Genomic DNA, 22,227 nt, shown 5'->3' on the forward strand with positions numbered 1-22,227 from the left:
TCGCTAAGGCTGCAGACCAACGTATGAAAACAGATAAGGTTAGCACTCTTTGTTCAGTCTGTTGAAATAAAGCATGTTTTGCTTTCAGAGGGTACCTTATTTTTTCTTAAACAAAAAAAGTCTTCAGCTACATACTTTAAGATTTTAAATATATTTTAAAAATCATTTAACCAGTGTAGCCAAAATAGCTCTGTTCTGAAACATCTCACAGCATGATCTTTAAAACAAAACACCCAGCTACTAAGCTGTTCGATGTCATCTTGAAACATCTGCTGAAAAACAAGTTTACAGTAGATGCATTGTTCTAGGATGAAGGTATTTTTTTCTTCTTTTCTAAAAGGCTTGTTAAGTACCGTGTGTGTCATTCCAGCAGAATAGGGTCCTTTTCTCTTCCCATGGGAGAAAGTTTCCCCTGTGAAAGATTATTATCTTAGAGACACAATAGTCCTTTACCTGCTCTTTGTGGTAACAATGGCAAACTCCACCATAGCTGGACAACTAGATCATCTGCATGCAAATACTAGGGAAAACCCTCACTATAACAGAATTTAAACTAACTTACATGGGAATATATTTCCTCATTTTATTTCTGTCATCATCTGAAAATGCTAATCATTTCTAGCCCAAATCACCTCTTCATTTCTAATATTCTCTTTTCTCTGAAAAAAGCATCTCTTTTTCTTTCTGCAATCCATTCTCCTTTGTCCATTCTCTTGCAGTTCCCCACAGTACACTGGGTATGTCTTTTCCCCCTGTTCTCCACTACTACTGCATCACTCTGAGCTCTTTGTTTCCTCTATAGGCTATGATCTCCCCACAACACTCTCCCAGCTCTTCATGTAAGTAACAAAATAAGTGGTGCATTTCAAGCCACATTGCTTCTCATACTAGAGTGCTGAACCCTCACTCACCCCCTCCAAAAGGGCATAAACACTAACTGCTTAGAAGCAGAGAAAGTAGCTCAATTAATTAGTCTGTGGAATCCTTTCCTATGTTCTTCCTTTCTTAGAGTAAGGATGCCTGCAAAAGGTGGAGGGTTTTTTAGGACAGCTTTCAACCCAAGCAACTGGTTTACACTTCCAACATAAATGACTGCACTGATAGGGCTAAAAGCTTCCTCGTTCAAATATAGAAATTGTGATCAGCTTTGACATTGATAGCATTCTCACAAAGAAAAGGAGTCCTGTGGCACCTTATAGACTAACCAAAGTGTAGGAGCATAAGCTTTCGTGGGCAAAGACCTACTTCATCTTTGCCCACGAAAGCTTATGCACCTACATTTCAGTTAGTCTATAAGGTGCCACAGGACTCCTCGCCGCTTTTGCAGATTCAGACTAACATGGCTACCTCTCTAATACTTGTCACAAAGAAAAGGGTTTTTTGGAGATGGGGAGGTAGCTAATGCTGAAGGAGTCTCATTGGACTCTTCTGCTTGATGAAAGTATAGTGATTGTAAAAAAGCACTGTGGGCAGACTCAAAATTAGTGCTACTGCCATATGCTCACTGGACTATTTTATTAATATCATAATGGAAAATGAAAAATATAATAACTATGCAAAACTAACTAACAGAAATTACATTCTGCTTTAAATATGTATCATAATATCCAAGACCAATCAAGGTTAACAGAAATAACATGTAAAATGATTACACAAACACAAATGTTTCTAGCTTCAGTATCATTATTATATAAGTGTTCCTGAGTTTACCCAATTGACAGGTGTCTTTTATGTTTAAACTTGTCCAATCCTTCAAAACAACATGTGCGCGAACAGTAAGTGAAACAGCTTGTAGTATGGTGTCTCTCCAATGAGAAAATTGACCACACATGAAACATATTTACATCTCTCAAAAAAAAGTCCAGCTACATAGATGCTAGGATGGGGATGGGGATATGGAAAGCATACGCTGCCCCCTACTGGAAAACCCCACATCTTCAGTGCATCCCATCCCATCCCATGAAACATGCCTTTGAGAAGGGCAGTGAGTTTTTGACATCTGGGGTTACCCAGGCAAGCCTTACTGGGTCAGCAAATGATGGAATCAGGAAGATTTAGTCCACCAGGCCAAATAAAAAGGGCTGGCTGCTTCTAATAAATAGCAGTTCCTGGGAGAAGCTGGGGAAGGGATGAATATTCTTCCCTCTAAAGCTGGGCCCACCTTGGCCCTGTTTCTGACAACTGTTATGCTTAGGCCATGGAGAGATAGACATAGGTTGGTCTTTGGAACAGGTGAGCTCAATCCGTGAGAGCTCCAGCTCAGGCTCTGAGGATTTTCAGGTTGCAGCTGATTTTGTCCTATTAGTTTGGTTTTGGAATAGCAGCCAAGATAAGTTTAAAAGTGTAGATGTTTCTAGGGTTGTAAAAGTTTAGGGAACCTAGTAAAGTGCAAAAGGAGCACTCACAAAAGCACAACGTTAAATGTGTGGATAATATTTCTATGCTTTTTAATTTTCATTATTAGGACCCTTCTGATACTATTTGATTGTGATTTGCCATATGAAGTAGGGGGGGGGGGGGGGGAGAGAAGGAAGGAAGAGGCATTGCAGGGCCATGGCCAAAAATGACATTCTCTCTTTGCTTTTCCTGTCAGCAATTAGTGACGATGTCTATTTCTCAAGCCCAAGAGAATTTGATTTTTTGTCACTTTCTGTATCTAGACTTGGGTACGATTTTTTCTGGTGGCTGGCATATTACAAATGTGATTGCAAGAAGTCTTCATGCTTCTTGCTAGACCAGATCGAGGTTGCTTTCACCATAGAAACTAAAGAAACAATCAATTTTCCCCACAGTTCCACGATTAGTACTTGGGACAATGTCTTAGGTCATGTATGAACTTACCATTTAAAGTGAAAAAAGTCCTCCTTTGTACAAAAAATGTGGGAGTGTCTACACTTGCCAATAACTTTTTGAAGCAAAACAAAAATTTCACCACAAACAGAAAACCACCTCCACAAGAGGTGTACAGTTCTTACTGCTGATACTATTGTGGCAATGTGCAAATGAAGACACATTTTTTCTGTTTACACAGCCTCTGGTGACCACTTTGGCCAGCAGCTCTGCTGATCCGATGCCAGGCAAACAGACATGCCCCCATCTCCTGAAAAGCCCCAGGAATTTTGAAATTCCCCTTCCTGTTTTTTGTTTTGCCAAGTGATCACTTATCATCTGGCCAGGCGACAATGGCTGCTGCACAGAGCAAAGGGTCCCCAACTTGGAGCAATGCTGAGCTATTAGAAATGATCAATGTTTTGAGAGAGCAAGCTGTGCAGGGACCCAGGATGTCCTGTAATCACCCCTTACCTACAAAACCTATCCTCAAAGTGGAGAGAGCTGCACTGTTGGATGGCTGCCCTCAGGGCACTGCTCTCATTGGAGATAGAGCACTTGTAGACATAGCCTTAGTCTAGAGTGCTGTTGGCCTGCTCTCCCATGGTGCTTCTAGGAATGGGAAGACTGGAGCTATTGGACCTAAAAAACAAGGGGTGGTCCTGGTTGTCACTCTTGCTCCTATACAGTGCTCTGTTGGCATATATTGGCTCTAAATGAAATGGAAACAACTCTACACTGTCTATCTTCAAAATCCAGCATACAAGCCATATTAGGGCTGGCCCAGGCAAGTGGTGGTAGCTCTTAGTGCTACAGATATTTTAGGCTGCTTTGCAGCCCATAGGGAGCAGTGGTGAGGCTTCTGTAACTTAAGTCAAGTCCAGCTTTATTCTCAGGGTCACTGTAGCCCCTGCAGCAGCCTTTAATCCAAATAGCACAAGCAGAAGAAAGCTTAGCACATAAGAATGGCCATACTGAGTCAGATTAATGGTGCACTGAGCCCAATATCCTGTCTTCTAACAGTGGCCACTACTAGATGTGCCAAAGGGAATGAACAGAACAGGGCATTCATCAAATGATCTATCCCCTGTTGTCCAGTCCCAGCATCTGGCAGTGAGAGCTTTAGGGACAGCCAGAACATGGAGTTGATTGAACAAGCCTCCATGAAAGTATCTAATTATTTTCTGAATCTGGTTATAGTTTTGATCCTACCCAACATCCCTCGTCAAAGTGTTCCACAGGTTGACTGTGTGTGGTGTGGTGTGGTGAGAAGACACAATCCCTTTTGTTTATTTTAAACCAGAAACCTATTAATTTCATTGAGGAACACTTGATTCGTGTGTCATATGAAGGATTAGACGAAGTTACTCATCTTTGTGCAGTAACAATGTTTCTTCGAGATGTGTCCCTGTGGGTGCTCTACTCTTGGTGTTGGGCTTGTCCCGGCATCACTAGTTGGAGGTTTTCAGTAGCAGTTGTCAGCCAGATTGCGCATGCGTGCTCAGCGTCTTTCGCGCCTTTGATTGCGCAGTCCAGCTCCTGCTAGTTTCTCTCACCGCTCGGTTGCCTATAATGAGAAAGAAACAAAACTCCAAAGTGGGGAGAAGAGCGGGATGTGGAGCACCCACGGGGACACATCTCGAAGAAACATCGTTACTGCACAAAGGTGAGTCACTTAGTCTTCTTTTTCGAGTGTTCCCTGTGGGTGCTCCACTCTTGGTGACTGTAGAGTGGTAACCAGACAGCGCTCCAGACTTAATGTTTGTCTGCTATTGATAATATTGCAGAGGCCACAGCAGAGTTTTTGCCTAAACGTTGTACGATTGCATAGTGTCACGTGAAGGTGGTGTTTGATGACCAAGTGGTCGTCCAGCAGATATCTTCCAGGGACACTCTATGGGCAGAGGCTGAAGATGTAGCTACTGCCCTTGTGGAATGAGCTTTTGGTGGTGAGAGAAGAGTTCTATTCCGGATAGCATGACAGGTGGTAATACATGTGCCTATGAGCTTTGCGATACATTGGCTGGAAAGCGCACTGCCTTTGGATCGTTGTGCTATTGACACTTATAATCTGTTCGTTCTGCGCCAGTCCCGAGTTCTATCGATAGAGAACGAGAGTGCTCGGCGCACACTGAGGGTGTGTAGTAAAGCATCCCTCTGCGATGAGTGAGGTTTAGGATAAAAGGATGGTAATACAATGGGTTCGTTGAGATGGAATAAAGAACATACTTTTGGAATAAATGTCGGATGTAAGCATAGTGTAACCGACTCTTTAGTAAACACGGTGGATGGTGGATTTGCCATCAGTGCAGCCAACTCGCTGACTCTACGTGCTGATGTAATCGCTAATAGGAAGACTACCTTCATTGTTAACATATGAAGAGGTATAGTTGCTAACGATTCAAATGGAGGCTACGTTATGGTATCAAGTACTAAATCTAGGTTCCACTAAGGGATAGGTGGCCTCCATGGGGGGGTGAAGGTTTGTCAGTCCTTGTAAAAACCTTTTAGTAGTTGGGTGGAAGAACATGGAGAATCCTTCTATAGGGTGAGGGAATGCACTAATTGCTGCCATACGTACTTTCAGAGAAGAGATCGAAAGACCCAAACCCTGCAGATGGACAATGTAATCAAGGATTTGATGGAATGGAGCTCTTTTGGGGTTAGTGTGATTGTTGCAACACCACTGTGCGTATCTACTGCACTTCACTAGGTACATCTTTTGTGTAGATAATTTCCTACTGTGCAGAAGGATTGCCTTCACTTGTTCCAAACAGAGGTGCTTGTTTGTTTTGAGCCAACCAGGAACCAGGCTGTTAGGTGGAGAGTTCCCGGCTTGGGATGAAGGAGAGAACCTTGATTCTGTGATAGATTTGATGGGGGGGCGGGGGAAGCGGGTAAGGTGGTTTCACCGACATCCTGTGGAGGAATGGATACCAAGGCTGTCTCGCCCACGCTGGGACCAGTAATATTACCCGTGCCGATTCAATGTTGATTTTCTCTAATGTTCTGAGTATGAGTACTGTTGGAGGGAATGCATAAAGTAGTGATCCCTTCCAGCTGATTAAAAGTGCATCCCCCAGTGATCCTTTCCTGATTCTTGCCCTGGAGCAGAAAAATCAGCATTTCCTATTGTGTGGAGTGGCAAATAGGTCTATAAGAGATGTTCCCCATCTGCGGAAAATTTGGTGAAGGATGTCCATTCGTACTTCCCACTCGTGATCCAGTGGGAATTGGAGGCTGAGAGAATCTGCGATTGTATTGTTGGAACTAGGTAGGTATGACGCTGTGATGGTGATATTGTTTTGGATGCACCAATTCCACAGACGGACTGCTTCCGCACACGGGGAGCGTGATCTCGCGCCTCCTTGCCTATTGGTATAATACATCGAGGCAATGTTGTCTGTCAACACCCTGAACACAGTGCCTATGATACGGGTGCGAAAGTGCTTGCATGCATGAAAAATAGCTCTCAGCTCTAAGAGGTTTATGTGGAGAAGTCTTTCAGAGTCTGACCACCTGCCCTGTACCTTCCTCTCATTCATGTGTGCACCCCAACTGATGAGGGAAGTGTCTGTGCTTATTTGGTAGGAAGGTTGCAGCCGATGGAATGAAGCATGAGGTTGTGAGGCTTCATCCACCATGTGAGGGACTTGCGGACGTAGGCTGGAGGTGCTACTATCTTTTGGATGCTGTGTCTTGAAGGTATGTATACGGATGCTAGCCAATGTTGGAGGCATCGAAAATGTAGCGGTGCATGAAGAACTACAAAGGTAGTAGCGCCCATATGGCCCATCAATTTTAGGCAAGCGTGTACTGACACCGTGGGAGCATTGATGAGCATGGTCACAAGGTCTTGTATTGCGTGAAATCTTTCCACTGGTAAGTACGCTCTCGCAGTAATGGAGTCAAGTGTGGCACCTATGAACTTTATGGTCTCAATAGGATCTAAAGTGGACTTTTTTTTGTTGATTATAAGGCCCAGGGAGTTGAAAGTTTGAACGGTCAACATAACCATGAGTGCTGCCTCCTGTTGCATTCTGCCCTTTACGAGGCAATTATCCAGGTAAGGGAATACCATGACGTTCATCCGACGAAGATGTGCCGCCACAACCGCAATTGTTTTCGAAAAAACCCTAGGAGAGGCCGCTAGACAGAAGGGTAGAACGTGATATTGGAAGTGATCGCTTCCTATTGTGAAACGAGGGAATCACCTGTGTGCTGGGTGTATGGCGATGTGGAAATAAGCATCTTGCAGGTCGAGGGCTGCAAACCAATCCCCATTGTCCAATGATGGGATAATTGAAGCTAGCATCACCATCTTGAACCTTTGTTTCCAGAGGTAACGATTCAGTCCCCACAGGTCTAGAATGGGTCTCCATCCTCCTGACTTCTTTTGAGTTAGGAAATAGCGGGAGTAAAACCCCTTTCCTCTGAATTGTTTCAGAACTCTCTCTGTTGTCCCAATGGAGAGAAGACGGTGGGCTTCTTGTCATAAGTGTTCCTCGTAAGATGGGTCCCTGAAAATGGACAGGGTTGGTGGGGTAGTAGGAGGAATGGAGGTAAGTGGAATTGTGAATCCGGATGCCACAAGTTCCAAAACCCATCAGTCGGATGTTATTGCGGCCCACTGATGGTAAAAGGGCCGTAATAGATGGTGGAACAAGGGAGGAATATGATGTTGGTTTATGACAATGTGAGATGTTTGAATGCCCTCGACTGAGGAGTCAAACCTGCTGCTTCACGGAAGGTGGATTAGTCGCTTGTACAGGTTGAGGCCGTCTGCGCTGGGGTCGCTGTTTTGGATGTGTCTGTTCGTATGGGCGCGCTGTTGCCTCTAATACTGGTGTCTGTATCTTCTTGGGTACGGATAATACTCCTTGCACCTAAATGGAGTGGTGTACATCCCTAAAGTGTGTAAGGTTGTACGGGAATCTTTTCCAGAGTGGAGGACTTCATCCGTTTTCTCTGCAAAAAGCTTTTTGTTTGTCAAATGGAAGGTCCTCCACCTTGCCTTGCAGCTCTTTGGGGACTCCAGCTGTGGCTAGCCAAGATGCCCTGCACATGGAAATAGCTGTGGCCGTGGAGCATGCTGCCGTGTCCACGACATCCATTGCAATTTGAAGTCCTGCCCTAGGTGCATTATAACCTTCATGTACCACTGACTTTAAGATTGGCTCCGTGGAATCTGGGAGATAATGAGCCAACTCCGTTAATTTTGAATAATTATTGAAATTATGATTGAAAACTAGGGCAGCATAATTTGCTATACACAGAAGTAGGGTGGCAGAGGAGTAGACCTTCCTGTCTAAGATATCGAGTTTCTTTGCATCCTTGTCTGCACCAATGGTTCTGAATTGTGACGCCTTCAACCTTTGTTGAGCCGCATTCCGAACCAGGGAATTAGGTTGCGGGTGATTAAAGAGAAACTCAAGGCCTTTGGATGGGACGAAATATTTTTTGTCTGCCTGTTTACTAGTTGTGGTTGCAGAAGCTGGGGTTTGCCATATTTCATCTGCGGCCTCCATGATTGCCTTGTCAATTGGAAGAGAAATTTTTTAACGTTGTTGTGGATGGAGATTCTTCAGCAGGTGATATTGCTTGGTTTGCACCTCTGCCAGCTGTACCTCCTGAGACCTCTGCCAGCTGTACCTCCTGACTCATTTGAACAGTTCTTGAAACTGTTTCAGGTCATCTGGGGTGGGGAACATATCCTCAGGGAAGACTGCCTCATCGGGAGAAGATGAAGACTGGTCTGTTGGTGATGTCTGCTGAGGTTGATCCTCAGCTTCAGATATCTGTCCTTCTTTGGGTTCAGACTGTTGTGCCTGAGGACTGATTGAAGGTGCGGGATTGTATTCCTTCTGCTGTGTGTGAGATCCTGCTGGAATGTGTCAATAGTCCAGGGAGTGGCAGCAGCATGTAGGTTGGACATAGGAGCGGGACCTATAGTAACTGTGCAATCTGTGGTAGCGATCATGGTAATGGTCAGAGTAGGCTGGGAAAGAACTATAATTTGATGTCTATAATTATGATGTCTATAATAAACTGTGCAGGGAGAATGCCTTGATGAGCATGGTAAGCGAGGCGAACATCTTGCAGATAATGGAGGTATCTATAATGAGGCGACCTGTGGTGCCTCAAAGATCTGGGACTGTGTCGCAGTAAGATCCCTGAGTGCTGCGGTACTGTCTGCCCCCATGTATGGGGGAATAGTGCCTAGGAGGCGAAGGAGATGGTGCCGGGGAGGAAGTTGGAGATGGAGAGAGAGATGACAGGCGCATGGTTGTTTTACAAGCAGCTTTCCTCGGTGCCGCAACTGCGCCACTGTCTGGCTCGGCATGGTCTCCTTTGTCATGCACTATCAGTGCTAGAGACTGTCGTAATTCCCCGTTGTGTGGTACCAGCAATATACAGTGCCTCCAGGGTAGCTGTTCCCCGTGGTGCCGATGCCTCCAGTGCCGCCAGCTGTGCTGGTGGTGTCGCGCCGTCTCTATGCGCAGCTCTTGGTGCCGGTGTCTGCTGTGCTTCCGGTGCCCCCAGCTGTGCTGGTGGTGCCGAGCTATCCCTGCACTCGACTCTCGGTGCCGGTACCGATGCTGCCCTCCATGCCAGCATGGCACTTGCCAGGGTGGCTGATTTTTTTGCCATAGCTCCGGTAGTCGTTCTAGGGGCAGCGGATCCTGACATGCTCAGCTTGTCCCCTCTGCTGACCCTTGTCGAGGGTGCAGCAGGTAGTGAGTGAGTGGGAGATGCTCTCGCTCTTTTTGAGGATGGCCTGGGGGACAAAGTGCTTCTCTTTTGTGCCCCCATAGCCTTTGAAGCTGGTGGTGGAATGCCGCTTGAAGGCTGCAGGGCTTTATCAAATAAAAACATCTTCAGGCGCATTTCTCTCCCTCTCTCTGTGCCCTGGTCATTAGATTTAGGCAATGCTCACATTTTTGAGGGATGTGAGCTTCTCCCAGGCAGCGGATACAAGCTGCATGCCCATCCAATGCCAGCATAGCTTCCCGGCAGCGGGAACACTTTTTGAAGCCTGAGGAGCCAGGCATGTCAGTTTCACTTGATCAGCGTGAACCCGTAGTCAATTTCAAAGTCCTTGTTTTTAACTAAATAACTAACAAGTAACTAACTACTGTTAACTATTAACCTAACATGAAACTCTATCACTTTAAAAAAAAAAAAAACACAGAAGCTGCTTCAGTGAGGAGAACAGGGAAGCTCCGCCAGCAACTGAGGATGGTTGAAAGGAACTGGCGGGAGCTGGACCACGAGATCAAAGGCACGAAAGCTGCAAGACACTGACAGTGCATGCGTGATCCGGCTGACAACTGCTACTGAAAACCTCTGACCAGTGACGCTGGGACAAGCTCGAGACCAAGAGTGGAGCACCCATGAGGACCACTCGAAGAAACACCACCACTTATACTGCCTCATTCATCTCCTTTCCCTTGGGCCATGTTTTTGATCCTGCATCCTTCAGGAGGTGTGTAACCCACATATCTGGTGTGGCTCGCTATTCCATGTTGGGGCACTTAGACCAATTACAGTGAGAGACAAGAACAAAGGAGCTCTGCAGCCTAAGCTGAGAGCCAGCTGACTTTATCACTCAAGCTGTAGAGCAGTGATCTCCAACCTTTTTACACCCAAGATCACTTTTTAAATGACAGACCAAGCCAAGATCTACCACCCCGCCCCTTCACTGAAGCCCCTCCCTCTTTATTCTCCTCTTTTCCATCACTTGCTATCCCCAATCCTTATACTGCTACTTAAAAAAAAATTCCCACCATTCCTCGCAGCTCCTCATCTGTGCTGTTGCTCAGTGAGTAGCTGCTCCTCAAATGAGAAAATCTAATGTAAATGTATTGCGCAGGCGCACAGTTCAGAGGGGGCTCAAGAGCTACTCTTAGAGCCTCCGAGATCTACTGGTAGATCGCGATCTACTGGTTGGTGACCACGGCTGTAGAGGCTCCTACACTAAGCTCCAGAGATTCTAGGTTCAAATCCACCTAGTGGTGGTTACAGATGCAGCACAGAATCCAGCTGCAGGTCTTATTGAATACTCTCTTGCTTTCTTCCTCACTTCAAAGACAACATGATTTGGGCAGCCATGAGGAGAGACTGAGGGATTTGGGTTTGTTTAGTCTGCACAAGAGAAGAGTGAGGGGGGATTTGACAGCAGCCTTCAACTTCCTGAAGGGAGGTTCCAAAGAGGATGGAGAAAGGCTGTTCACAGTAGTGACAGATGGCAGAACAAGGAGCAATGGTCTCAAGTTACAGTGGGGGAGGTCTAGGTCTATTTCACTAAGAGGATGGTGAAGCACTGGAATGGGTTACCTAGGGAGGTGGTGGAATCTCCATCTCTAGAGGTTTTTAAGTCTCGGCTTGACAAAGCCCTGGCTGGGTTGATTTAGTTGGGATTGGTCCTGCTTTGGGCAGGGAGTTGGACTTGATGACCTCCTGAGGTCTCTTCCAGCTCTATTATTCTATGGTCTGCTAATGAGTTAAACTAATATTTAGACACTCTAAAAATGGATTGTGAGGCGTCAGGGCTTTCAGGGAGTTGTTTCTGAGACACCAAAGGTTACAAAATAATCATATTTAAATACCAAGTAGGGGTGCAATGAGGATGAGACAGAGAGCACTACCTTCCCCTTGACTTCTAACTGGACCTGGAAATTTGGTCCAGCTGCTCCACAATCATGATGCCAATTGGCATTACAACTTTGACTTCCTACTTGCCTCCTCCCTTTGTGGTTCTTCTGATGCCCCAATTCCTAGGGAAAAGCAGAGATGGGGTACCAAGGTGCTACTCTCCAGAAGGGCAGGATCCAGTTTTTTGGTACTTCTTGAAAAAGTGGAAATTCACGAAGAGGTGAGGATCTGGGGCTCATAGAACTAGTTGGCCCATGATTGGAATGGAGCTCTTTTGCCTTTCTGGGTAAGTACTCAGGGCTGGGTGCAAGATGAGGACAGCACAGGGATGGGTGTTGGAGAGGTGGTGGAAGGAGGCATATATGGGGCTGGGTTTAGGGCAGTGAAGGATCAGCTCTGGGTCCCTTATTAGGAAAATTCTTGTAAACTGTGTAGCAACATATCTAAGATGGAATGTGCAATGATCTTGACCTGTGAGGCTAGTAAAATCCACTTTATATTTCACTGAAAATCTTCATCTTCATCTTTGTGGAGTAGTACAAAACATGTGTCTCCCTGTGGCAGTTTAGGAGATAGTGGATCTTGGCCTGTCACTGGCTTCTAGCAGAGCTCAGCATATTTAGCACTAGTCTTAGGCTATATACAGTAAGATCCTGGGTTCTGGACCAGTATGTAATCATACCACAGAGGGGAAAAAAAGGAATACAATAAAATAGGAATAGAATTGGGATCAATTTACAGGACATATTCATTGACAGTCACAGTTTGCCAGGAATAAACAAATACCTTAATTATAGTAATGTGCTATTATTTTTTTTAAAGGAGAAAACTAGGCTTCATGAACCAATTTTCAATTTTGCTACTTTTTTATAGTATTTGGAAAATTGTACATGAGAAGTTTTAAATATATGTGAAATATTAGCTGATTGATGAGGCCAAGGGACAAAGGTCATTTGCTGTGGAAATCTAATCTTCAGTGAAAGAAGTAGTCCTTATTTCACCTTCTCCAGATCAGAGTCATCCTGATCCACTCTGTTTCCTTTGAACTGGTTTTATTTCAAAAGTGGTAAGTTGGTTAGAAACAGGAGAACAAAATGTAGGGTTCTCCTGTGCCAAATGATTATCTCTGGGCACTGAATCCATTTCTAAGCCTGGTGCTTCAGCCTCATAAACTTTGGACACAAAATCTCTCTGTAGGTTTAGGAGCACAGCTGCCTCATTTCTTTGATTGAATATCAATACTGGCATCTGTAGACTTGAGTCCTTGTTTCGGCTGAGACACTGGAAAAGGTTTCTGATGTCTTTACGGAATTTACAGCTCATGCCCATGTAGATGAATGGATTGTAAAAACTGGCAGATTTGGCAAAAAGGCTGGCTAGGATATTGGCGAGTGTTGGCACTTGAAACCCACATGCTGACCACATAGAGATGACTGCATATGGAGACCAAGCCAGGAAAAAGGCAAAACAAATTACAAATGATACCTAAGAAGGAAAAAGAACATGAGAGCTTCAAAACAGCACGTCTGTATGTCATGATTTTAGAACTATTTCAGCTTTTGGAACCTCTTCTGCATTTTGTAACTACTAAAATACCTAATTAGCCAAAAGGCATTTTAATAAAGCCATAACCCTTATATACCAAAATTAAAGGAAGATTCTGCCTCTCTTTCTCTCAGCTAAGCACAATCAATTAAAAAGCTATGGAAGAGTATCTGAGTCTCCTACAAACACAATTGGACTATAATTTTGGTCATTCATTAACTGGAAAATGGGTCTGGAAAAAAGACGACAAATTAAGTGTAAACTTCAATGTACAGGCAGTCCCCGGGTAACGTACAAGATAGGGACTGTAGGTTTGTTCTTAAGTTGAATTTGTATGTAAGTCGGAACTGGTACATATTGTAGGGGAAACTCTAGCCAAACATTTCTCCAGAGCTGTTTTATTCTCTCACACGTCACTTCCCTCAGTCCTTTATTGTCAAGCTGAGGTGTCTGCTGAGAAAAGTCGCTCTGCGTCTCCCTGGTCTGCTGGGGGGAGGAGGAGGAGGCACTAGCTTCGCGTCTCCCTGGTCTGCTGGGGGGAAGCAGCTAGTGCGGGGTTGCCTCACCCCATTTGTAAGTAGGGATCCGATGTAAGTCGGATCCATGTAACCCGGGGACTGCCTGTATAAGAAAAAAGCTTCCATCACAATAATTCTCCCTTTATGTATCAGTTAGGTAGAACACCATTGACATGGTTACAAAGTACATGGACTTAATAGACTTATGTGAGTATTCAAATGTACCAGGTATTTCTTTTACAGATACTATATTTCATAATCAAAGTGATCTAAGAGAATGAAAATAATAAAACAAAACCTGTATGATGGAGACTTTTTTTTGGTTGACTGAAATGATGTACGGCCAGCAAATTGTGTCGTCATTTGAGAAATGTCTCAGAGATTATAAGAACATGCAATGTGGTGGCAATAAGAGCAAAGCAAATCTTTAATCAAGTACAAAAAACATTGAAAAGTCTAATTTGAACCTGAAATACATGAATTTTCAGAGGTTGGGTAGGTTAGAAATGCCCATTCATAAAGAGCTCTTTGCATCAAAGAAATGAAATATAATTTAAAATTTCCAAGACATTTAGTTAATTTATGGATTTTTAGTATGGTCAGCATCATACTATCTTAAGATATTACCCAGATGGAGGTTTCCTTATTTTAACAGTCACACCAATAGAAGAGGGTCTTGATTTTTTTCTACCCTTGCTCCTTGTCTTCAAGGATATCTAGCTTTATTATTCATTATTATTATTTCTCTCTATATATAAAAAAGTTTTTTCTGCTAGATGGCTGAATGTTCCTGCTGGGTGACAGAATGATGTCATCACATCATCAGCATACTCAGCGTCAACAGCAAAATGGAAAATGAAAGTGGCCAGAGAGAATGGATGTAGGTAAGCATAGCAAGCAGAGGGTGCAGCCCCCTAGTTAATTTATTAAATTATATATGCTATGATATATAATTATTTGGGGGATGACGTTTACTAAAGATTAGTTTAAAAAAATCAAAATTTAGTTGTCATGTGTTTGTACCTGCTCCCATCTTGAAGGTGCATTTGGGTTGGTCTTGGCCATACCAATGAGAGAGGCAGCTGGAACATTTGATATGAACCACGGCCATTCTGTGGTATATAGTTCCAGTTTCACTGCTACCATTGATGAAATGGCAGATTCTCAAATTAGGGTGCTTTTTTCCATTTTTCTTGTTTCTATCTTTTCTTCCTTGTGCCTGACCTTCCTGAAGACTGACTGGTTCCTTCAGAACTCTTTGTTCCCTAGATTGTATAGCCTGTCACCATTACTTCTGCCATTTGTCATGGCCTCAAGTGGCAAAAGAAAAAGTACACCTGCAAAAAAGCCTCAATATTCTCTGTTACCATAGGGATCAAGATAGCTCTTGGGCTACCTCCAGACTGCATCCCTCTGCCAACAGCAGGATGCAAATCAAGCACTTCGAAAGTGCAAATGAGCCTGGGATTTAAATATCCCGGGCTTCATTTGCATACTCACGTTCGGGCACTGTGCCAATCAAGCGCCCTTTCGAAAGTGAAAGTAAAGTCTAGCCGCGGCTCTGCTGACAGCGGGGAGATCCTGTATTCCTCTGTCAGCAGAGGGGTGTAGTTTAGACACACAAGAAGCATACGCTAGTTTTGCAGGGGATGTTTCTATAGAAATACATTATTACTGTTTATGTATAATCTTCATAGCCAGAGAAGTGCTGTGGGATCTTATGATTAAATTTGTGGGCCAGTACATGTTAAGCCTCCATACAAACTCTACAAAATAAGTGTCGTCGTTTTTTCTGATATTTCTTATTTTTGGTTGTGGGATTCAATCTTATCTGCACCTACTACCCTTGGCACTATTTACTACATCACAACGGTAGCTTCCAGACTGTTGGTGATATAAATCCAGGAGAATGGAGAATGTACCCAGTTTTGTATACCTACCAATCCAGAGATTCCATGCTTTTGTGGAAAACTTGCATATCTTCCTCATAGTCCAGTGTTAACTTCATAATTTCTGCTTTTGAAGAACTCACTTGAACATGGTGGCAAGTGATTGATAGCAAATATAGTATGTATTGAATGGGGAAGCCAAACATATAGCTAGAATAATAGATTCAAAAGACTGGAAGGGACCTTGAGAAGTCATCTAATGCAGTCCCCTCCTGTCATGGCTAGACCATCCCTGACGGTTGTATGTCTAAGTTGCTTTTAAAAATCTCCAGCCTCCCAGGCAATTCATTCCAGTGATTTATCATCCTGACAGTTGGGAAGTTTTTCCCAATGTCCAACCTAGACCATCTTTATTGCAATTTAAGCCTATTTCTTCTTATCCTAACCTCAGAGGTTAACGAGAACTATTTCTCTTCCTCCTCCTTCTAACAACCTTTTATCTACTTGAAAACTGTTATATCCCCCCTCTGTCTTCTCCAGACTAAACAAACCTAGTATTTTTAATCTTCCCTCATAGGTTGTTTGCTACACCTTTAATCTGGCACCCAGACCTGAACACAATATTCCAGCTGAGACTTAATCAGTGTATGGAAAAGGGAAGAATGATTTCTAATGTCTTGCTTACAACATTCCCTGCTAAAATGCCACAATGTTGTTTTGGCAACACTGTTCCACACTGTTTACCCATATTTTGCTTGTGATACACTATGACCCCTAAAAGCCTTTCTGAAGTACTCTTTCCTATGCAGTCATTTCCCATTTTGTATGTGTATAATTGTTCCTTCCTAAATTTAGTTCTTTGCATTTGTCCTTATTGAATTCCATCTTATTTACCTCAGTCCATTTATCCGATAATTTTGAATTATAATCCTGTCCTCGAAAGCACTTGTAGCCCCTCTCAGTTTAGTATTGTTCACAACATTTATAAGTGTACTCTCTATACCATTATCTAAATTTGTGATGGGAAACTTGCTGGTGAGTGGGCCACATGAGTGGTCCTCCTTCATCCCAGTGGCCACAAGATTGTTGTAACCAGGACAGTTTCTCTCATCGGGTAGTTTTGCAAACTGCATTTGCATACCTAAAATTTGCAGGGCATGCCAACTGAAACATAGCAGTGCTTTGATCAGATGCAGAGGGAGTACATGGCTCTCCCAGTCACTGTTATGTGCAATCAGCACAAACTTCACTTCACATGACCTTGCTTTACAGGTGTGTCACGTTAGTAATACCAATAGGAAAAAACTTATGTGGATGGAAACCAGCAGAATCTGAGAACCCTGTGTGTGTGGGCAATGGTAAACAAAATGTCTCATGGGCCAAACATAGAACCCCATTGGTCTAAATTATTGACAAAGATATTGAATAGAGGTGGACAGAGGGACTCCATTAGCTATGCCCTTTCATTTTGAGTGTGAACCACTGACAGCTGCTCTCTGCAAATGGTTATAATAGCTTCCTCTAGGAAGTATTTCTCTACTTAGATAATGAGAAGGGTATGTGAGACAGTATCAAAAGACTTCCTAAAGTCAAAAGATACCACATCTAATTCTTCCCCCATTTACAAACCTTGTTACTTTGTCAAAGAAAGTTATTAGGTTGGTCTGACAATTCATTGTTGACAAATCCATGCTGGCTGTTACTTATCTTATTATTTTCTAGGTGTTTGCAAACTAATTGCTTAATTATTTTGCTCCTTTATCTATCCAGGAACAGAAGTTAAGCTGAGTGGGCTGTAATTCCCTGGTTTCTCCTTCTTTCCTGTTTTGTAGATTGGCACTGTAATTGCTCTTTTCCAGCTTGACCTTATCTGATTGAAATATTAGTCATAGCTAGAAAGGTTTAATCAGCTCATAGGCTGACTGACCCAGGGTAGACCTTTAAAGACTTGTTGGTAAGTCACATAAACGACAAGTGGGCTGTTACATTAGGTTAGAGTAGAACGTTGAAATGTAAATGTGTACATCTAACCGGGGGTGGGCAATAATTTTTGAAGGAGGGCCACTTCAAATATTTTTGTAATGGTTGTGGGCCACCCCAGAAGAGGCCGAGTCTTGGACGGGAGGGGCAGAGCATCGGGTGGAAGAAGAGTGCTTTTAAATAGCAGGAGTTGAAAGGGCTTGAGCTTCCTCTGCAGCTCCCAGGCATCATGTTCATGGGGGACGGGAGCTGCGAGCCCTTTCAATTCTTGCTATTTAAAGGTCTTGTTGCCAGCACATTGCCTGGGAGCTGAGGATGCTAGAGCCCTTTCAATTGCTTCTATTTAAAGGGCTTGTGCCTTCCCTGGGGCTGTTGAGAGTGAGAGTCCTTTATATAGAAGCAGCTGAAAGGGCCTGCGCGTCCCTGGCTCCCAGAGGGCTTGCACCTACTGGGTGACTGCCAGGCAACCCAGGCATGAGCCCTTTAAATAGAAGCAGTTAAAAGGGTTGTAGCTCCTGGTACCACTAGCACATTGCTAAGGAGCTGGGACTTGCAAGCCCTTTTAACTGCTTTTATTTAAATGGCTCACACCCACAACACTTTGCCTGGCAACTGTGAGGAAGGTGTAAGCCCTTTAAATAGAAACAGTTGAAAAGGCTCACACATCCTGGTGTCTAGGCAACAGCCTAATGCTTCTAATTAAAGAGCTTGTAGCTCTGACATCACTAGTGCGTTGCCAGGGAGCCAGGACCCGTGAGCCCTTTCAACTACTTCTATTTAAAGGGATCACACCTTCCCTGCAGCTGCCAGGCACTACGTTGCCCAACAGGAGTGGAAAAGGTGCGAGCCCTTTAAACAGGAGCAGTTAAAAGGGCTCGCACATCTCTGGCCCCCATGCAATGGGCTAGGGAGTGGGACCTGGAACTGCTGTGCAGGCCAGCTCAAAGCCCTAGGTGGGCTGCATCTGGCCCACTAAGAGGCTTTTGCCCACCCCGATCTAACCTCATTTTCACTGGCATTTGCCATATTACATGTCCAATTCTTACTAACATTTTTAATGAAAACTGATACAAAAATTCATTTAGCACTTCTGCCATTTCCACATTTTCTGTTATGGTTTTTTTCCCATTTAATTTAATAATGTGTATACTTGTGTTTGGTCTCCCTTTTGCTTAAAATGTATTTGTAGAAATTCTTCCTGCTACCCTTTATGTCTCAAGAGAATTTAATCTCGTTTTGTGCGTTGGCCTTTCTAATTTTGAGCCTACACATTTGTGTTATTCTATTTATAGTCATCCTTTGTAATTTGATCTAGTTTCCACATTTTGTAGGACCCTTTTTTTTAGATTCAGATCACTGAAGATCTGAGTAAGCCAGGTACAGTTTCTTGCCATACTACTTCTCTCTCCTGAATAGTGGGACACTTTGCTCTTGTGTCCTTAATAATGTCTTTGAAAAACTGTCAACTCTCTTGAACTATTTTCCCCCCTTGAAAAACTGTCAACTCTCTTGAACTATTTTCCCCCCTTAGAACTGCTTCATATGGGATTTTACTAATCAACTCATTGAGGTTGTTGAAGTCTGCCTTCTTGAAATCTATTATCTGTATTATGTTTTCCCTTACACCATACCTTAGAATCAAGAACTCTTATTTCATGATTTTACCATTTCACTCAAGCTACCTTTCACTTTCAAATTTCTCAGCCAGTTAGTCCTTATTCATCAAAATAAGATCTAGAAAAGCCTTTGCCCTACCAGCTTTCTCCACCTTGTAAAATAAAAAATTATTTCCAATACACTCCAAGAATTTGTTGGATAATCTGTGCCCCGCTGTGTTATTTTCACAGCAGATGTCTGGGTAGTTGAAATCCTTCATCACCATCAAGGATTGGGATGATTATGCTTGAGATAGTTTTGTTGTTTTAGAAAACCTCATCCATCTCTTTTTCCTGGTGAGGTGGTCTGTTAGTAGACCCCTATCATGATATTATTCATGTTTTACCCCATTTATTTTTATCCAGAGATTTTCAACATGTCTGTCTCCTATTTCCATTTCAAACTCAAACCGAATGTATGTATTTCTAATATATAAGGAAGACACTATTTCATTTGTGTCATTTACAAACACTGTAAATGTTAGGAATTGGCTGGCTTAGGGGGTTTAATAATTATCTACCTCCCATCTAGGTCACCAGTTCAAAACTGATCTGAGTCAATGGAAATCAGGTCTGCTCAACAGTCTACGTGAAATGAGGTAGTGGTTTCAATTTGTGTTGCTGAGAGGAGTATGTCACAACTTGTACTCATTAATAACCGTATTGGCAGACTCAGGAAGATGACTGAAAAATGAATGAGCAATGAGACCAACTGTCCTCTCATCTTTAAAAAGATTATTGTATGTCGGTAGGGAAATGTGGTAAAATTGCAATACCAGTGGTGTGCCTGTTGCAGAATTGTTAAAAGGATTTTGGTTTTCTTTTCTGTCAAATCTAGCATTTGTTCTAAAAATTAAATTACATAAAATATGCATGTAACATTCTATATTGTAGGCAAAGATTTATCTTTTACCTGTGTAATATTTCGTTCCATGTGCTGCTGCCTTTGGCTAATTTGTTTACCTCTTGTAGTCCTATGACTTGATTTAACAGCCTTTATTATTGACATGTAACAGAAAATTATGATGGAGACAGGAATAAAGAAGCCACATATGAAGACTCCAATCACATAAGACTTATAGACAACAGAGAATGTTGCCTTGATCCAGTCTATTTCACATGTTCCATATTTGTGATCTGGAAAAATTGAACATAAGTAAGTATGATGAAAATCTTTTTATGTGAAACAATTATGGATTAAACTGATGTGCTCTTTACAAAGCCTTTATAGAGGCATATACAAGAAAAGCTATGTTTTCCTCACTTTTATGCTTGGTGACTATTTAAAACAAAATTGATTCCCCATTTAAGATATACAGACTATATTATTTTTTAATATTAACAAACTTTTTGGAAAACAAAATTCTAATTTACACTAAGGCAGTATGTACTCCATTCTAGCCAATGCCTTAAAGTGGGCATAAATTAAGTTCAAACTACCAGACTGTTCTAAAGGGGACTTCTTCCAAATGAGATTCAGACACATCTGACTTTATGAATAAACTATTACGTACAGAAATGTATATTAATTCCTTGTTTTTCTATTCATTAAGCACACTGCTTAACTATCAAAGGAATGTGGCATTGAGAAAATAAATTAACTATTGGTTTCAGTATTACCTGGTTATTCATTCTCACACAGTCCAGTAACATTCTGTAGAGTTGCACAATGATTACTACTGTTTTTAGTGGACACACATGCTATATAAAATTTTTCTCCATTTGGAAATTCTGTAGAAATGAACACTCACCTGTATAGCTACCCCACCCTAGAAGTGGTGCACTGGCCCAGAAAAGAGCAGTTGCCCATATCACAATCAAAGTCAAGGTAGTATTTTTTCTATCAATTTTGTGAGCTGTAGGTAAAAGATAACTAAATTAATCTCCCTGGAAAATCTGGGATTCATGGTCAAAAACACACACACAACTCAACATAGCTGTTGCTACCATATCTCCTATAAAAAGTGTTTTTCAGCAGTGGGACAATGTTTAGATTTTCATAAAAGAACAAAGCTTAGTATGTTAATGAATGCATCTCAAATTATACTGGAAATGTGAGTTTAAACAAGATAAAAAAGACAACTGTTCATACATTTTCAATTTAGTTCTTAGGCTTGATTTTAATTATATCAAGTAAATAATATTGTCAACACATTTAATAAAAATATACATGTGAGGTGTATATTTGTCAGAGAAGCTAACATACCTTGGTGAGGCTGGCATCCTTTAATGTATCTGATGACACTGATGGCTGTCAGAGTATGAATACTGATTAGACCAAAAAAGAGTATTATAAATCCATCCATCTGACAACAAAAAGGGGTGGAGAGAAGGAGAAAAAAAATCCAAATTCCTGGCATAAAGGGCATATCACAAAGGTAGAACACACAGAAAAAAACACGACACTGAGTATTAATATTGAGTACGTTCCTAATGAGTATTTTCTACAGGATTTTGTAAGATTATTTTAAATATTCACACTGATTCTAGGTTAACTATGTTCTTGCATGCACAGAAACATCTTGCTTAAGGACAGCAATTGAAAAGAATTATTATTTTTTTCCCAGAGGAAAAATCCAGCAGCAAGACTAAAATAAACCCAATTACCAAATTAATTTTTTTTAATAGAAATCCTTACATTCTCCTGTCACTAGATTAGGCTCCTGGTGTTCAGTAAAAGATTAAGACTCTGGAACTGTAAATAATGCAGTTACCTTGCATGTCCATACTGAAGTGATTAGAAAGCCATCATCTCTCAGAATATTAAAAAGCTCTACAATGCCCCTTGAATAGCCAAATAGAGAAATGCCTGCATCTGAGACTGCAAGATTGAAGGTGAGATAGTCCTGAGGATCCAGGGAATGTCGTTGGTTGTACAAGATGAAGATCACCACTCCATTGCCAAGCCAAGAAAGCCAACCTGTGCAATTAAAAGTAAGTTCTGTAGGACAACTGGAGAACAATTTGAAACAAATGTTAATTGGTATTTTGCACTTCCTTTTTGCAGGGAAAACAGGGGCATGTCATTGACTCATCTCATTCATTAAGTTTTATCATTGACTTGGAGTCCCATCAGTTTTGAACTACAGGATAATGACTGTGACAGAACAGGTAAGAAATATATTGAACAATAATGGAAGGAATTTCCAGAAGTCT

General features: G+C 42.3%; 1 protein-coding gene across 1 annotated transcript; it reads right to left on the reverse strand.

The window, feature by feature from the left end:
* Positions 1–11,377: 11,377 nt before the first annotated feature.
* On the reverse strand, positions 11,378–22,085 carry LOC102461144 (opsin-5-like; the record flags this gene model as incomplete). The annotated part of the gene is made up of 5 exons (XM_089778261.1): positions 11,378–12,969; positions 19,985–20,208; positions 20,823–20,927; positions 21,278–21,377; positions 21,786–22,085. Coding segments are annotated over 5 exons (1,197 nt in total), but the record flags the coding sequence as incomplete, so codon positions are not given.
* Between the last annotated feature and the right edge of the window lie 142 nt (positions 22,086–22,227).

This window comes from Pelodiscus sinensis, chromosome 5 (genome assembly GCF_052426305.1).
Source record: "Pelodiscus sinensis isolate ZL-2025 chromosome 5, ASM5242630v1, whole genome shotgun sequence".
Classification (NCBI taxonomy): domain Eukaryota; kingdom Metazoa; phylum Chordata; order Testudines; family Trionychidae; genus Pelodiscus; species Pelodiscus sinensis.